At 41.6% G+C, this 12561-nt stretch overlaps 1 protein-coding gene across 5 annotated transcripts in view; it reads left to right on the top strand.

Annotated features, from left to right (window-relative positions):
• The first annotated feature begins 8395 nt into the window (after window positions 1-8395).
• The window catches only part of Dhx35 (DEAH-box helicase 35), an 81750-nt gene continuing 77584 nt past the window's right edge, over window positions 8396-12561 (top strand). For 2 of the 5 annotated variants that reach the window (XR_783461.2, XR_783460.3), the window contains exon 1: window positions 8396-8503. Coding sequence is in view for 3 of the 5 variants with exons in the window: in XM_010640070.3 (XP_010638372.1) it covers window positions 8464-8503 (40 nt within the window). In the remaining 2 variants the exon portion in view is untranslated. The remainder of the gene's footprint in view (window positions 8504-12561) is intronic. The other 3 variants (XM_010640070.3, XM_019209948.2, XM_010640069.3) reach the window with 3 other exon arrangements.

Raw genomic sequence — 12561 nt, 5'->3', positions numbered from 1 at the left:
AAGCTATGTCTGTGAAGCAGAAATTAGAGAACTGGCCTATCTGGCTGGAAACGACCAAGTGAAGCCTTGAATGATTGTTATTTGAAGCCATTTTGCAGATTTAGGTCATTTTATATTGCCATCTTAAAAGCTTCACAACAGTACAGTAGAGAGCTACATAAATTAGAAACTGTGATTTCCAATTTTCTGATAAAACAGGCTCAGATTAAGTAGGATATCCAAGATTACTTGGCTGGTAAGTGATGACATAAAGTGTCGTGCAGGCTTCCACATTCTAAATTCAGCTTCTGTTACGTGACTTTTCTTCACTGGAGGCACTGGGGCAGCAACTAATGCAGTGGTGAATGAAAAGCACAAACAGCCTTATGAGCAAACGTAGGTACAAAGCCCTAATTTGTGATAATGTATTTAAATTCTGTTTCAGATTTTAATTCCGTGTTCTATGGAACGGTTAATAGGGTTACAGTTTAGAAGTTGAGTGTTAGATTTGCGGAGTGCAGGACCAAATGGATTGAAGCAGGGTTACTCACATTCCTCACATGTGGTATGAGGGCCAGTGAACTTCTCAGCAGGGCAAGGACATGGCCTGTCACAGTTACCCGACCACACTGCTCTCTTATTGTGAGCAGGACTTAAAAACCATCATTCTCCAAAAGTGCTACCAACAATTAGAAATAAGAGCAAGAGATACATGGAACCCTAAAAAAATGGCTCAGGCTCTCACAGTAAGCCTCCCTGGAGCTTAAGTCTGAATAACACTCTAGGTCAGTTTCTCAAAGTAAAATCTGAACACCACTTGCATCAGAGTCCACTGGGGTGCTTGGTTAAAACGATTATTGTGGGCTGGAGATCTAGCTCGGTGCTGCCACACCTGCCTGGCAAGCGCAAGGTCCTGAGTTCAATCCCTGGCTTGGGGTGGGGAAGATGTTAATTATTGGAATATGGGAGTGTAGCTCAGTGGTACAGAGCAACACAAGGCACTGAATTTAATCCCCTGCCAGTAGGGAAAAAAAAAAGTTGATTATTGGCTCCACTCTAAGGGAAAGGGGAGGGTAAATTTAGCAGACTATGGTTCAAAAACTTATTTGTAGTCTCTCACTGGAAGCATGCTTTAAGTATTGTATTTCTCTGTCAGTCATGGCCACTACAGACTTGGCTGTAAATATTTCTGAATGTAGCTCTAAAAGATAACTAATTTTATGTATTTATTTATTTTTTGAGACAGAGTCTTGCTACTTAGGTCAGACTGGCCTTGAACTCACTATGTCATACAGGCTGGCCAGTAAGGAGGCTGCCTCAGCCTCCCATATGCTGGGTTTAGAGGCATGTGCCACCCTGCCTGGCAAGATAACTAATTTTAAAAGAAATATAATATCGTTATCATACTTAAGCAACTTAGAATTTTCTATCAAATATTCAATGTATAAGTTTGGTTGTTTATTTTTTTCTCCTGAAGGTTTGCTCAAATTAGAGAGTTTAAGATCAACTCAGTTGGTCACAGAGTTGATAGTCTCTTATAAGACTTATGGAATTGGCCAAAGAGATGGCCACCTGCCACTGTACCCAGTTGGCTGGGGATTATTTCTTTTTTTACTACTGAGCCTTGAGTAACTCACAAGAAAACCTAAGACACAAAGTCATATAAACTCAAAGTTACACAAAGGAGCACAGAAAAAATGGAGTAAGGTTGGGGGGGGAGTAAGGTTGGGGGGCACTTATACATGGTTACTTCATGTAGACCACACATTAAAAAAAAAAAAAAGGCTTCCAGTGGCCAAAACAGAAAGGAACCAGGGGAGATAGACCACTCAAGGATGAAGTAAACTCAGGTACAGGACACATGATTATTCCTGGTACTAAAAGTAAAAATTTCTCACAAAAATCTTACTGAATTGCTACTGTGATGCATTCTAATAATCACATCCTGGGGGGGGACAATGGCATATATTCTGGGTTCTTGAAGTCCATGAGGGTAGCTGATTAACACATGAGAAGTATCTGTGAAGACTGGCTGTGTGCCTTATGTTGAATGCAATCAGAGAAGAGTTGTTACACCAGGTTTCAGTGGAGCTGTACACGTAGCTAGGTGCCCCAATTTGCCTGGCAGAAGTCCAGTTTGTCTCTTATCCCCAAGTCCCATCTGTGTAACACTCCCTTTCTTTCTCAGAGGTGTCCCAGTTTTGAGGCTATCCAGAAAACAGATGCCAACCTAAACAAGGCTTCCCCAATCCATCCAGCTTGGTAGAGTTGCCTGCTCTTCAGACCAACTTGATAGAGGCTCCTCTGGTTGCTGGTATTTTCCTGGTTTATCTCCACAACTCTCTTCAGATCCTTGGAGCTAAGGACTTTTGCTTATGCTAATGCATATATGAATATGATCACTGGTGTGCAAGCCAACAAATCACGCAGGTTTACATATAACAGTTACAGAGGACTTTTCCTTAGACTGTGGGACATCCTGGTGTAGAACAAATTCATAAAAAATTCTACAAAAGGCCTCTTTTCAGTCTGGGAGACAGCTGTCTTTCTCTGGCTTAATGGAGCCTACTCAAACTAGTTTTCTCTTTTTCTGAGGAAGCTAACAGTTCATGGACATAAGATTGGTTGTAAGGGGCATATTATTTTTGCCTCATTCATAGCCTCACCTTTGGATAATTTTACCCCTCACATTTCTCTCTGAGCAACCATTCTGTTCCCAGCTCTCAGTCTGTGTGGATCAAGTGAAGCTCACCACACCTGATTCACAAGGGTGGAACATGTATCTAGGCCTAAGCCTTTCAATACTTCATATTCCCTAGTGATTGATTCAAGGATTGTTACATGAGCCAGCCACAGACTTCTGGCAGAGAATTTTGGAAAGAAGTTTGATGCTTAAGAAGAAGTTGACCTGACCATCTTGTTACCACACTGCATCTGAACCAGAAGGCAGTGGAACAGCATGATTAAAGTCCTGGCCATGTCATAGGCGTCCTGATGCATCTGTGTCTCCATTCAGGCTATCCTTAGACCTTCTAGTTTACAGAAAGCATCTCTGCTTAAGTGATGTTGGGTTGGGTTTTTATCACTTGTGTCCATAAAAGCCTTCATGGGCAAGAAGATGAACATCCCTAAATTCTGTGATTCCCAAATACAGTCAATACATTTGATCCAGAAATAGTTCAATGCAGAGAGTGCCAGTTAATATAGACACAGAAAAACTTAATGTACCCAAGAAACATGATTTGGGGGAACATCTATGTGGAAAATCTATCATTGAGGAAATTGCAAAATGTACCTCTATACAACAAAATGATCAAATTTTTGTGAAATAGTTGGCCATGAACTAAATCAATTCTGGATGCTACCTTAAATAATATTTCCCGGGGCCAGGGATTTAGCTCAGTGGTTCTGGTGCCTGAGTTCAATCCCCAGTACCAAAAAAACAAACAAACAAAAAAACATAAAAAGAAATAATATTTCCTGATTCCCTTGCCCTCCCTTCACCTCCACCCTTCCCTATTTACAAAGATTTTATTTCCATTTTTTCTTTTCATATTTTTTCTTTTCCCTTCTTTCCCCTACCTACCCTTCCCACTTCCCTTTCTCCTTTAGACATTGTCTTCCTATGTCACACTATTAATTAAAAATATGAACAAAGATACATCATGTAAAGGTATAAGTTCCCAATGATGAATGTAGCTATTGTTTACCTTAAATGTACAAATAAACTTAATGAAAACAAAACAAAACGAATTGAAGGAGGAAAAAAAAAAGATAATGGTTTAATTTTAGACTACTTCCTTTAAGCCATTCTTCCTGAAAATAGCTATTAGAAAGACTAGAAGTCAATTGGGACCATTCCTACTCTGTGACAATAAAAGTGCACCATCAACATGTAGGTTATTACTTAGGTGTATTTTTAATAGATAAACTAAACCAGTGGAGATAGTTGGACCTTGAGAACTTTCTGAGGCAGATGAAGTAATTCTCATTTAGAAGTGCTTAGCTCTAATGGTTTTAAATGGTACGCATAGGTGAAAAAACAGCCGGGGAATAGGCTGAGTTCTAGTTTTGCTTCTGGTCCTAAATTAGTTCATTGATTCCAACCAAGTCTTTTTTTTTTTAAACCTCTATGGACCTTAAATTTCTCTTCTGTAACTTGTCTAGATGTTGAATAGAGTCTTCTCTGGCTTTAAGATTGTGATCCAATAATTTGAGCACAGCCAATCCATTGTCTGTTAATAGGAAAATTTCCTCATATTGTCATGAATAGTACACAAATATAAAAGGTAAAGCTGGTGACACACACCAGTAATCCCAACTACTCTGGTAGGCTAAAGCAGGATGAATGCTTGAGCCCAGGAGTTTGAGTCCAGCCTGCTGCATACCTGTACACCTAGCACTCTGGAAACCTGAGGCAGGAAGATTGCAAGTTCAAACCCAGGCAGAACCATTTAGTGACTTCATGAGACCCTGTCTCAAAGTGTAAAAAGCTCAGATTCAAACTGCTATTCATTTACCCATTTCATGTGTAAATCTTTTTTTTTTTTTGGTACCTGGGATCAAACTCAGGAGGCAGGTGTGGTAAATCTTCCTTCTTAGGTTTAGGTTGTTAGTGGAAATAAGACCAAAAAGGATCAATGTCAGGGAAAACCTAAACCAAATATACTGCATGGTGTATAGCTGGACTGTAGTTCAGTGGGAGAGTGCTTGTGTAGTATGTGGGAGGCCCTGGGATTGATTTCCAGGATTGCAAAGGAGAGAGAGAAAATTAAAAAAGCATAGTGTTATTCAAAAGTAACACTGTATATATGCATTATTATATATTATTACAGCTTGGAGCAATGAATGAGTGCAACATGATCCTTGTTCTCAAGAAGTTCCCAGTGGAGTCAGATTAATTATAGTTCAACTAAATATTATCACAAAACTGAGCATGCTGGTCCTGAGTCTATAGGGGCAGATGCTTAAATTTGACACAATTTAGAAGAGTAGTAGAGTTGGACTTCAGGGGACAGACCCCCTTGTTTTGGGGAATTAAATTCAGGGCCTTTGCAATGAGCTACCCTCCCCACCTTTATGAGACAGAGTTCCACTAGACTGTTAAATTGCCCAGGCTGGGCTTGAACTTGCAATTCTTTTGCCTCAGTCTCCCAGACTGTTGGGATTACACGTGTGTACCAACATGCACAGCAAGGGCCAATAATACTGTAGAGCATGGATAGAGGATTTTAGGCAGCGTAATTAACATGTATTAAACTATTTTCATTATTATGGAAATAAATTAGATAGATATTTGGAAAATGATGGTATGAAAATAAATTCATGATTGACACCCCCCTACGGCTTGCAGCTAGTGGATTTGCCCTAAGTTGAGGTGGTGAGAGCTAACACTGAGTGTCTGCCATGTCTTACATGCTAGGCACTTTACATGTTATTTACTACCTTTCACAAACTCATTTTACAGCTGGGGATTTAGCTCAGTGGTTCCGCTGCCTGCCTTGCAAGTGCAAGGACCTGAGTTCATCCCCTGGTACCAAAAAAAAAAAAAAAAAAAAAAAAAAAAAAAAAAAAGTTTAACTAGTACAATCAGTATGGAGAGTCCTCAAAAAACTGAAACTAGAAATTCTTTTCAACCTAGCTATTCTCCTAGGTATCTTCCCAAGAGTTAAAGACATGGTATCACAGTGACACAAGCATACCCATGTTTATAGCAGCAGAATTCATTTTAGTTAAATCTTGGAAGCAATAAAGAAATGTATGTATATACAATGGAATGTTAACCTGCTGTTTTAGTCAGGGTTTGCAAGGGAAATAGATTTAATACAGGATACATAATTTATGAGGATTATTTTATAAAAGTCATCCAAAAAGTCAAATACAGAAGACTGCAAGAGATTAGCTACACACTAGTGACCCAAAGAATTCATCCAAGGGCCTGGATCCCAGAGTGATGTCCCCCACAAGTCCAGCTGAAGGCCTAAGTCCAAGGCAATGTCCTCTATGAGTCCAGTCAGTGGCCTAGAGCCCATGGCAGTATCTCATGCTTGTCTGCATTGAGGACCTGCATCAGGAAGGCCTAAAGGCCAGTGGTGGAAGATAGGAAGCTTACACCTGGCAGGATTTGTGCCACTAGGCTTGAGGGATCTGTACCAGAACCAGGAAGTGATGCTCATGGCAAAGATCAGAGCTCCTTGAGAACAGAAGCCATTCCCAGTGACAGTGAGGACAAGAGCTCCTCCTGTCATAAGAGAACAGCCAAGTTTACGTCAGAAAAACCACTCAGCAAGCTACTGGAAGAAAATCAGCAGACCGTATCTTCCCCTCCAGTTCTCTAGGCTGCTGGCAACAATGCACAGATGGGTTTTCCACGCCCAGACCATGCTGAATCAGTTCAGCTGCATGGTCTAAGTTGATCATTAGTTAATCCACCACACCTGCCATAAAGAAGGATACACTTGAATCATTGTATGAAATGGATGCACCTTGAGACCATAAAGTGAAATAAGCCAGACATATAACCCTAAATATCGCATGGTTTCTCTTATGAGAAACTCAAAATTTAAATGAAGAGCAGAATAAAAGTAAATAATAGCAAATAGGGCGGTAGATGTTTTTCAAATGAGAAGGGGACCAAGAGATGGAGGAAGAGGGGAGGGAGGGAGGGACTGAAAAAATAATTGAGATATGTGATGTACATATGTCAACTCCCCACAAGGGATATCATTATCATATATTGCACAAATGTACTAAAATTTTTTTTTAAAAATCAAACCGTCATTTTACAGCTAAGATTAAATGCCACCTAGTAGCCAGGAAATGGCCAAATCAGGGCTACTTGTCTGCAAAGTCTTTGTTCTTGCTATACTATTTCTCTCCAAGAATGCTGAATTTTCTTTATAGGTCTAAGAATGTGTATTTTAAAGCAGTGGTGGCGAACGTTTTAGAAACAAACGTCCAAACTGCAACCCAAAACCCACTAATTAAAGTGCCAACACTGCAATTTAATGTGAATAGAGGTTTTAGTTTAGAAAAAACTCATACATTAACATCTTTTCTCTTACAAAAACAACACCCATGCCAAAAGTGCCACCATTTTGTTTTTTCCTGTACTGGGGATTAAACTCAGGCATAGTGCCACTGAGTTCAATCCCTGGCACAATTTTTTTTAGCACTGGGGATTGAATTTAGGGACCTCACACTGAGCTACAAACCCACCCTTTTATTTAGACACAATCACTGCTGAATCCCTAAACTGTCCAGGTGAGACTCAAACTTGATAGCCTGCCTCAGTTTAGCAAGCACTGAGATTACAGGTGTGAGCCACCAGGTTCAGCTTACTGAGTTCCTTAAAATTCATGTTACTAGGCTGTGCCCCTAGAGGTTCAGGAACACAGACTAAAATTCGCATGTTAAAATTTTTGAGACAGTGTCAAGCTATGTAACCTAGCTAGGCTGGCCTGGATGTCATTGCAACCCTCCTTCCTCAGCCTCCCAAGTGCTGGGACGGCAGGCATGTTGCCACCATATCTGGCTTGGAATCTGCATTTTTAAAAAGCATTTGATTCATGATTAGATGAATTAGAAAAAAATTGTGTGAAATGTCCTGACTGATATTATTTCCAGCCTCTTACGGCAACCCATTTACCCTCCCACCTTACCTTCACCACCACGATTTTTTGGCATTACTTTAGTGTCACTGAAACAATTAGTTTCACTTCACTGCCTTACTTTCTGATTATGAAGATTATTATAACCCAGCATTTATTCATTTACAATTTAATCCATTACCACAACCCTCCACACACCCTGTTGAAATCGCAGGACCTGGACACACAGTAAGCCCTGAGTGTTGGTGGAGAAGAGTCTGAAAGAGAAGTAGCAAAGCTGGGACAGTTTGTAACAATCAGTATCTCATTTTTTTGGGCCAGCATCAGATTTATTTTATCTCTTTAGCAAGTAAATTATCATAAACACAGATCAACAGCCATACTAAAAGGCCAGAAAACATACAAAACACATAAAACAATTATACTAAATCAAGGTACATGTTTTGATACACTAAATCAGTATCTCCTAATCTGGAAACGGTGTCTCAGCGTTCACAGCACCTCGAGGGTCCTCCGGTCCTCCCCTAGAGCTCACACTGTCCCAGGTGCGCTGCCAGCTGAGGCCACGCCTCACCCTACAACAACACCTCGTGGAAGCCGGACCCATTCATTCAGCAGGCTCAGAAAAGGCAGATTTACGTGCCTTTCGCTGCAATAGGGCTGGGCAGGGTCACGTGGGCCCGGGGCCAGCAGGCGGGTTTGCGTAGGAGTAGTCGCAGTCGGTCCTACTGTATAAAGGGGCGTGGCCACGGGCGTGGCCTTCACACTGATCGTTTGGGCCCGGAGAGGCCCTTCGCGGGCCACGCCCCCTGGGTCCCGCTGGACTCGCGCGCGAAGGCGGGGGGGGTGGAGCCTCGTGACCTTTCACCCCAGCATGGCTGCGTCCGTAGGACCCGTGAAGTTCTGGCGTCCAGGTAAGGCCCTCAGCGATGCGGCGGGCAGATGCGCCGGCCTAACATCAGTCTTGGCGTCGCGACCAGCACCCTGGGGCCTGCGGACCTGCTGATAGGCCTGACCTCGGCGGGCTGGGCACTAGTCCTCTGAGCGAGTGGACTCTGGTTCTGGCGTCCATAGTGGTCCCGAGGGGTTCGGAGTCCGCCTCCGGCCTCGGCAGAAACGATTTGACCTTGTTGGAGTCTCTTCCTCCTCGGGTCTCATTTCCTTCATTGCTGATTTTCTGTCTTCCCTACCGGGCGAGAAGGGGAATGTTAAAGCACCTACGCGTGGGTGCAACCGCTCTTGGACTTTGTTGGGGCCGGAAAGTCGAGGGCGCTCAAGGACTCAGGAGCCATGGACTCAAAATGCCCGAGTTCAAATCTTTGTCTCTGCTGTATAGTAGACTTAGTAACTTTTGGCAAGAGCTTTGGTCTCCTCACCTGGGCAGAATAACACCTACCATTTGGGCTTGAATACGGAGCACCACACATTATCCGACTTCTAAGTGGTCGTAAAAAAGGAGAAATGTGTTATGTTCTTTTAGGGTAATTCTTGTCCACTCTGACTCAACTGACTGGCAGATAGCTCCCTCCTTTATGTTGGCCACCATCGACTTCTCGCTTGTGGACTAACACAAATTACAGTCACCGAGCGCTTTGTTTTGGCCCTTACCAATCGCTTTTTGTTGACTCTGTATTCAGACCATGCTAGGTGCATTAGTTTTCCTCTTTGCCCATTAGTTCCTTGTAAAAGTAAAAGTTTCTTGATAGTCACGCCCACACTCCTGCACTCCTCTTGGTTGTGCAGAGTATATTGCTGCAAAAGTGAGTAAGACAGAAAAGGAAAGGTTTTTAAGAGTGTTTTAGAATGGTTCCATGAAATTCTGACCATGCATGTGAATGATATGAGAGATAAATCCAAGCAAAGGAAATGCTCAATTGTTTTTAAAAATCTTTATTTTGTCTCTTTATGACAGTTTTATGATTCAGCATTTCAAGGCTTTAGCCAATTATCCTGAGTTTTATTTACAGCCAAAACGAAGCTTCCATTAAGTAATGGGTTAACCTTATTTATTCAAGCTTTTAATAACAGTACAAAATGCTAAGTACATTGGGGCATGATGGTGGTACCTATGATCCCAGCACTTGGCAGGCTGAGGCAGGAGGATCACAGTGAATTGAAGCCAAGCAAGACCCCTGCCTCAAAACAAACAAAACAGCAACAACAAAAAACCCAAACAAAACACACAAAGCACTAAGTATAGTAAAGGAGTGAAAAAGTTGTTGAAAATTATACCAGGTACTATTTTAAAGAACATGAAATTACTCATGAGTTTTATTCCGTTATTTAGTTTGTTGAGAGTATACTTACTGAATCTTTAGCCCTGTAGCAGGAAACAAATGTAGATGATCTGGGTTCTCTAAAGGTGCACTGTCGCAATTGATTAGCAAGTTAGATGTTCGTTAGAAAACACTTTAAATGAATCAGAATAAGGTGGTAAAGAGGATGGGCTCAGCAGCCAGACTGCAGTGCTCATCTTAAATGCTAGTCACTAATTTGGTGGCTTAATAGTCACGTAAGTGTTCAGAGTCTTGGCTATACCATCTATGATTTGTTATAAAAGGATTGTTGTGAAGATTAAATCAGTAATACACAATAGTTTTTGGCATCAGATATGCATCTGTTATATTTATGTGGGTGTATAGAAGAGGGAAGGGAAAATTTGAATATGTAGATAAGAAATACTTCATAAAGATAGTAACATTTTTGAGGTAAATACTGAGGGTTGAATAATGTTTTCTTTCGTAGAGTGGTAGGGGAAGGGAACTCTAGGCAGATGGTGGAGTGTGAATAAAGGCAGAGTTGGATTTGTGTCTTAAGAATGTCTGACAGTTGCCAGATATGGTAGCACACACCTGTAATCCCAGCACTTCGGAGGCTGAGGAAGGAGGATTTCCATGAGTTTGAGGCCAGTGTGAGCTACATAGTTTAAGGCCAGCCTGGACTACAGAGTGAGACCCTGTGTCAAAGAAAGAAATTTAGAAAACCAAAATAATTGAGGAGTGTAATGGTCTTCTTATATAGTAGGATAGATTTTAGAGTGTGACAGTAGATAATGCTGGACAGATAGGGAGGAGCCTCACTATGATAGACCTTGATGACAAATTAATGAGTTTACTGTTTTTAAGCAAGTAAGTTGCATAGCTTTACTTTAGAAAGATAACCCTGGTGGTGGCGTGGCAAATGGAGATTGAATGGAGAGGAACATTAGAGGCAGGGACACTCTAAAGAGGTTACTACCAAAATCCAGAAGGGATGTTGGAAACATCAATTCTGTACTGGAGCTGAGAAGAGGGGCCTTTTGGTGAGAGATTTTGGGGGCAGATATGGGAGAAGGAGAAATCAGTAATGACTCAGATTTCTGGGTTGGATGACTGTTTGGGTAGGTGGTTCTCAAATTGTGCTGTGTAGGTGAACCACCTGGGAAGCTTCAAAAAATCCTGGTGCACTGTTGCACCCCATGCCAGTAAATCAGAAGTCTGCAAGACTAGGAGCCTGGTGGCAGTATTTTTGAACTCTCTGGAGGATTCCATTGTACACTGAAATTTGGGAACCACTGGTCTGGGTAAACAGTGCTGTCATTAACTGAGATGGAGTCCGCCCTCGTTGGCTCCTTGCTCTTTGCTGCCTCTTTTCACTTACAATGTCTTATTATTGGAGTTAACAGTCTGATTTTACAGACGAGCTAGTGTACATTCAAGATATGAAATAGATTGTGGGAAATGAAGATCAGGGATGTGGTTGAAGCTAAATATAAGTCTAGATGGTGGAATCATGATCCTTTCCCATCTGCCAAGAGTCACAGGCTCATAGCTCAGGGGCACTGACAAAAGTGAGTGAAGCTTGCTTGGTGGAATAATGAGTAATTGTCGAAACAAATTCTGGCAAATTAGAATGTGTGTATACTGTGTGGATAGGTACAGTGTAGGTGTATGCTGGTGCTTGCACATGCTGTCTAAAGTAGGGAGATGTAATAGGCTTGCCCAACTGTTGTATGGGTGTAGAATGGCTATATATATATATATGGGTGTAGAATGGCTATATATATATTTATATACACACACACACACACGCACACACACACATGTGTGCATGTGTGTGTGTGTGTGTGTGTGTGTGTGTGTGTGTATTTTAAGGAAGCCTAATAACCAGATTTGAATGGGAAATTTTTACATGATGTTTTAAATGAGCTATTTAAAACATTTTAATGATAGCATGTCTGGGGACCTACCAGCTTTTGATCTCTCTTTCTTTTTCTTTTGGGTTTTTGAGATAAGGCCTCACTATGTAGTTGAAGCTGGCCTTGAACTCACTCTGCAGTCCAGGCTGGCCTCGAACTCATGGCAAGCCTCCTGCTTCAGCCTTCTGAGTGCTGAGATTACAGGCATGTGCCACCACGCTCAGTTTGATCTCTACCTTAGAGCAGTTTGACGAACTAGCCTTGTATGACTGGTTGAGATTTTTCTAGAAAAATGTTTCACATAATTGGCTAGCACACAGGATCATCATCAAGCCTTGTCCACTTTTATTTGCTCACTCAACAAATATTTAATGGTTGCTGATAACGTGCACAAACATTATAGCTGCAATAGTTTTGAAGGTTTTTTTCCTCCCCAGTGCCAGGGATTGCCCCTGGGGGCAATCTACCATTGTTGAGGCTTTTTTGACTTGACCCAAGTAAGAAATACAAGATGTGATCTAAAAATACAGTGACTGTTTAAATTTAAACAAAATTTATTGAAAAGGTACATTGTTGTCAGCTTCAGAATGCTCCCCCTCATTTTGTTTTTTTATTTTGGTTTGTTTGTTTTGGTACCAGGGATCGAACTTGGGACCTTGTGCTTGAGAGGCAGGCGGTAGAACCACTGAGCTAAATCCCTGGCCCTGTCCCCCTCATTTTGAACACACTTATCCCATTGTTCTGCCACTTCCTGAAGCTGCTCTGAAGCTTCTTAATTTGTGCATGACTTACCTT

This window comes from Fukomys damarensis, unplaced genomic scaffold (genome assembly GCF_012274545.1).
Source record: "Fukomys damarensis isolate Sample0158 unplaced genomic scaffold, DMR_v1.0_HiC HiC_scaffold_22, whole genome shotgun sequence".
Taxonomy (NCBI): Eukaryota; Metazoa; Chordata; class Mammalia; order Rodentia; family Bathyergidae; genus Fukomys; species Fukomys damarensis.
The sequence above is the reverse complement of the archived record's forward strand: the minus strand, read 5'-3'. Positions and strand labels throughout refer to the sequence as shown.